We start from the raw sequence: 6,000 nt of genomic DNA, 5'->3' as shown, positions 1-6,000 counted from the left end.
TGCCGATAGATTTCTATCGGTTTACAGTTTTTTGCAGTCAGAAACCTTATTACTGAGCGCACCTCGCAGCTCGCGGGATTTTCAATTAACGCAGACATTTCAAACCGTCACAGTATCTGAACGGAGCACAGCACGAACCTCTCACTAGCACGGCTAGATGCAGACTGAGCTGCGCAACGCTCTGACCCCAAGATGGCCGCGCTAGCCCCGCCCCTAGCGGACACAGACGGAAACGTAATCTACTTCCTGGATGGCCCTCGTATTTATTACATAACAGTGAATAGTTTAAAAACAAGTAATTTAAATCAGAATCTCTCTAAATCATTTAATAGAAAAAAAGTCATATCAATCATAAAATTTGCAACTATAATACAAGTTCAAAAAATTAAGGAAAAGTCTTTTTCCAAATAATTCCTTCTCTAAAATACCGGATTTACAATCTTATTAATTCACAGTAAGGGAGGGGGGACGAGGACCATAACGAACAAAGTTTCGTTCACATCTAATACCTACAGCAAATGGTTCATTGTGTGCTGCTGCGATAATATTCACGAACAATTTTTGTAATTAAATAGTAATCATAACAATACGATATACTACGAAATCATAGTGCCACCTATTCCAACTGCGCACAGAAATACGAAAAACTAAAGCAAGTCACTATTTTTCCTTGCTGTAGTATTTCGTGAACCGAAGTGGTCCTTTCATTTATATCCATTTACAGTAAAATTTACAACATTTCCATAAATTGGTCAAACATAAACATTCAAGCATATATTACTGCAAACTGACAAAACAGCAGAGTGTGCTATGAAGGATTTCAGCAAGGGTGTGTTTCTTCGTTACATGTATACAAAAAAAAATATCTCGCTACACAAGTAATAATAACATTATTGCAAATAATATGATTTAGTATCACAAGAATAGCAGTCATTTTGGGGGGAACAATTTACTACAATATGCAAGTAAGAAACTACATTAAACAACATGGTCTCACATAACAGATCTAATTCATTAATTTTAATTAGTTTCACTAGCAAAGCTTTTGAAAATAGAACTCAAGAAGTAATAATCTCGTGTACTTTTAACTCAATTAACATCCGAGTTATAATTTATAAGTATAACATGGGCATACTATAATATATACAATCCCTTTGTTTTTAAATCATTTTCAATCTACAGCTAATGATAATTTTTGAAGCAGCTGCATGATGCCATTTTTAATAAGCAAACTATGACTCTAATGATTGCATTCTACAAAACATAGAATTTGTCATTAATAAAATAAATGTACTTTAAATAGTTTTCGACACACTTCAATCTGCTTTGCCATGAATAATTGCTTAACATTTCTTAAACAAACAATTTTTGTGTTAATATACAATAATAACAAATTTAAAATTTTGTAAAGTACTGAAGAATCGTAGTAGAGGATTCATAGAATATTCCTACAAAATTCCAAGTATTCTGGAATGGTAACTTTCTCCTCTTATAGATAATACTAACAAAAGCTGTACATTGACAGCAAATTTTTCAATCAGAACTGTAATTAAAAAATGAGTTTGGACATTGTAATAAATTTTACTCTTCTCCATTTAACGCGTTTTGATTAATTCTACCCAAAAGGGCTCAAAAATTTTTCCATGGTGTCACTTCACTGGCTTTCTATGAAATATAAGCAAATTTCTGAATTATTCATACTCTATTACAAAACATACATTTTTTTACACTTCAGTTCGTGAATTTGTAATACATTTTCTGGCATTGGTCTGAAGATGTTTAACGTTTGTACACAATAAAAGAACACAAGATTGCACAGAAATAGCCTCTTCTTCTAAAATGCACATTTCACAGTTTTTTACAAAAATCTTTCTTTTTTTACTTAAACACAGTAAGTGTTTGACAGCAGTTTTTATTGCCTTATTATGTGTTCCTTTATTCTTTCTACTATGTGTTGGTCTTCAGAAAAATATGGCGACCGAAAAAAGGCTGGAATGATGGATAAGAAGCCATTGCTAAATGAACCAATGGGAGCACCCGATTTGGTAAGATCACGCCTTATCATCATTACACGATGGATCACATGTATGGCGCCATTGACAGTTTGCTCATCTGGGTGGATGATACGAGCTTGACGACCTTCCTATTCTAACAAAAGTTCACCTAAATTCAAAAGATATTTAAATACATATTTAGTCAATATTTAAATAAATATTTATTCATTCATTTAAACACATAAAACATAATATTATTGAAAGAACACTGTTAACGGAATATTGTTATTTAAATATTAGCTATCCCGAAAGCTAAACAAACATTAACAAAATTTAAATATTAGCTGTAAATTAAGATATTAGCTGAGAAGCTAAATACAGAGATATTGACTAAGTCAATATTTAAATAAGCATTTATTCATTTAAACACAAAGATCAAAATGCTATTAACAGAACACAGTTAGCGTAACATTGTTACATAACAGAACATTGTTATTTAAATATTAGTTTTCCTTATGAAAATTAAGATATTAGCTAAATTGACAGAAAACTTGGAATATCATTAGGCTTACCAGACATCCTCTTTTGACCGGAATTGACCCCATCTGATGATGTGGTACCTACGTCCCAGCCAGTCATTCAGATTTTCCCGCTTATGTGTTCAAATTTTAAAAGTCCAGAATACACATAAATGATATTAATACGAGCCCACAAGAGCTGACAACATTTTACGACACATTCTTTCTGACACTGAGGCATGGGAAAGAAGTTTTGATGAAACAGAAACTTTTATTTGGATATACAGCAGTGAATGAACAGGGTCTGAAATTGAAGCTTCGGGTGAAATTATTAATGAAGTTCTTGCAAATAATGCAGTAAGCATAGATCATCCTTTTGATGAAGTTGATGATTGTAAAGGCTTTTTGGGCTAGCTAGTTTGAAAATTTGGAACGGGATTATTTGGAAAAATAAACACTGAGAAGATGGATGGATATTTTATGGGCATTTCAAAGGAAACATTTGATGTGCACACCACATGGCTTCCTTGTAAATATTAAATTATGCACATTTTTCCTGCATTCCATTTATACTTAACCTAAAATTAAATTAAATCTACTTCATTGATAGTGCATAAAGCAAAATATAATAAATGCATTCTTTAAAATTCACTGTATTTATTTACCATAGCAAAACTCTGGCTCTAGGTTTGCTTAACAGCGTTACGTCTCATTCATTTTATAACTCAGAATGCACAAAAATTATAGCATCTGAAGAACTGCATAATTTCCCTAGTGTTCATTACGCGTAACATTTTTGTATTTGGTGGAAAGTTCTTTCAACATTCTGTCGCCTCGTCCGTGTCCAGTACTCAAATGTGTTTTTATGAAGAATGGGAAATAACTCGGCGTCTGTGACATAGTACTGATGCTTTCTTTAACAGGATAAATGAATGTACTTTTGCTTTCCACAAACAACCCATTCTAGCGATTCAGGGGCCAGTAGTCCGGTGGTTCCTTCCGAGTGGTCGTATTGGCTAGTTCACATCATTTATTAACTTCTGGTAAGTAGTTTCGATTCTTTGAAACGAAAACGAAAATGTATTTCCTACTTTGCCGTTTTGTCATTTAGCATTCCATAGAATGCCTAGGAAGTGTATGAAATATGAATAGTTTCATAGTATAATATGAATAGTTCATTGCCGGCTAGCCTGGAAATATGAATAGTTCATTGCCGGCTAGCCTGGAAATAAAATATGAATAGTTCATTGCCGGCTAGACAGGAAATACAAATAGTTCATTGCCGGCTAGTCAGGAAATACAAATAGTTCATTGCCAGCTAGCCAGGAAATATGAATAGTTCATTGCTGGCTAGCCAGGAAATACGAATAGGTCATTGCCGGCTAGCCAGGAAATATGAATAGGTCACTGCTGGCTAGCCAGGAAATATGAATAGTTCATTGCCGGCTAGTCAGGAAATATGAATAGTTCATTGCTGGCTAGCCAGGAAATACGAATATAGTTCATTGCCGGCATTGCCAGCTAGCCAGAAAATATGAACAGTTCATTGCTGGCTAGTCAGGAAATATGAATAGTTCATTGCCGGCTAGTCAGGAAATATGAATAGTTCATTGCCGGCTAGCCAGGAAATATGAATAGTTCATTGCCGGCTAGTTATAGGTATTGTATACAACTGCCTAGGCATTTTACAGAATGCTGGATTTTATACTTTGCCGGTAACATGAAAATGTAAGATACGAGTTTCATTTTTGTAGAACTACGGATTGATATTTCATGAATCAGCTTCAAGAATTAGATATAAAATATGCAAACTAAAAAATATATATATTTGTAACTCAATGCACATGCATCATATTATGTGAAAAGACGTTTATTTATAAGGCAAAAATTTTATGTAAGAGGATACTAAATAATTTTTCGAACCATTTTGAAAGACGACTAATAGAAAACAAAAAAAGGGAGCTACAGAATTCATCTGACTGCTCTACATTCAAACAAGCACTATTCTGCTGCAAATAACAAGAAATATTAAACATTCAAAAATACAATTGAAATAACCATAGTGAGCAGAGTTCATGCACATTGCTTATTCAACTAATGGAATACATTGCTCACTCCTGAATGCAGCACAAAAAGATGTGAAGTGAAGGCAGGCAAATAGGCAGCCATATTACAATTAACAAAGTGAATGCAAATTACATTGCTTAGCACAATCGAAAAATATGCACGAAGTAAACTGCTCAAAAAAGAGGGGGCACAGTTCTACATCTCCCGTTCTATGGGCCGATTGAGGAAATTCAACTTGCGTTTTTCATGTATCACAAGCTCCACTAAGGATACGCATTAGATTTATATTAAACATTGTTCTTATATAGCTATCCTGAAACAAAATCGGACTTTCTCTCAAATGACATGCCAATTTGTTTCCATATTTCGATTCAACGACTCAAATTATGCCAAACTGGCAAGTTTTCAACAATTCGAAATTTTGTTTCATTCCAAATAAAATTCGCTCATTTTTTATGATTTATTTTTAAATATTTTTTATAAATTTTTCAAAAACATTTTTAATTATAACCTATAAAATTTTTAATACCTTCATAAAGAAGATGTATTTTTAAGCATACATGCAAAAAATTAGAGTTTTTTATTCAAAATTTCCTAAAACATACGCGAATTTATATATTGGCGCGTTTTGAAATTTGGCATATTTGTTATAAGCGATAATAACGCCAAATTTGGGTTAAGACTTTGTTACAATTATTATAAAGTATGAATGATGACTTTTTTCCCCGCTCGTGTACAATGAAAAAAGGGAAAAAATAGATTACTATAAATTAAGAAGTTTGCCAAGTGAGTTACTGTTGGAGCAAACTGAAAAAAATGTGCCAAGATAAATTTTTAAATTTCTCACCAAAAATTGCAAAATTTAATATTTAGGCATAATTTGAGTCCCAGAACCGAAATATGGAAAACAATTGGCTTGTCATTTCAGAAAAAATCTGATTTTGTGTCAAAATACCTGCATTAGAACAATGCTATATATAAATATAAGAGAACCTGCATACAATCCAAGACTTTGTTGCAAAAATTCAGTCAAAATCGAAGACACATATGTGCAAATTGCATCAAATCCAGCAAAGTTCCTCTCCCGGCCTTCACTTATATAACTGTTTGTCTGTTTACTTATGTCACAGATATACAGTCTTCCACTTAAAAAAGTATTTTAAATGAAACCAAATATTCATGTGTTGTCATTTTTAAACGTGAAATATTCTAAATTTCAAAATAAATCATTTTATATATTTCTTTGCATTTTTATTTAGGAAAATTTAGCATTCCTTATTAAAAAAAAATCTGATGTGAACAAAATATGACTTTCTTGTATGGGGTACATAATACACATTTTTTGCTGCATTTCCATTTATACTTATTTCCTCGAATTTGGGATATATTTCTCATTCATTCAGTTCTCACTTCATGGCAAG

At 32.6% G+C, this 6,000-nt stretch overlaps 1 protein-coding gene across 1 annotated transcript in view; it reads right to left on the bottom strand.

Moving 5' to 3' along the window:
• Positions 1-311: 311 nt before the first annotated feature.
• LOC146995585 (uncharacterized) overlaps positions 312-6,000 on the bottom strand; it is a 518,442-nt gene continuing 512,753 nt past the window's right edge. The window contains exon 24 of the mRNA XM_085823152.1: positions 312-2,163. Within this exon, the coding sequence (XP_085679278.1) occupies positions 2,149-2,163 (15 nt within the window). The 3' untranslated portion in view covers positions 312-2,148. The remainder of the gene's footprint in view (positions 2,164-6,000) is intronic.

The sequence above is a fragment of the Stegodyphus dumicola genome, chromosome 9, assembly GCF_044657685.1.
Source record: "Stegodyphus dumicola isolate Sdum_Otavi_A_Nest chromosome 9, ASM4465768v1".
Taxonomy (NCBI): domain Eukaryota; kingdom Metazoa; phylum Arthropoda; class Arachnida; order Araneae; family Eresidae; genus Stegodyphus; species Stegodyphus dumicola.
This window is presented reverse-complemented; position numbering and strand designations above follow the sequence as displayed.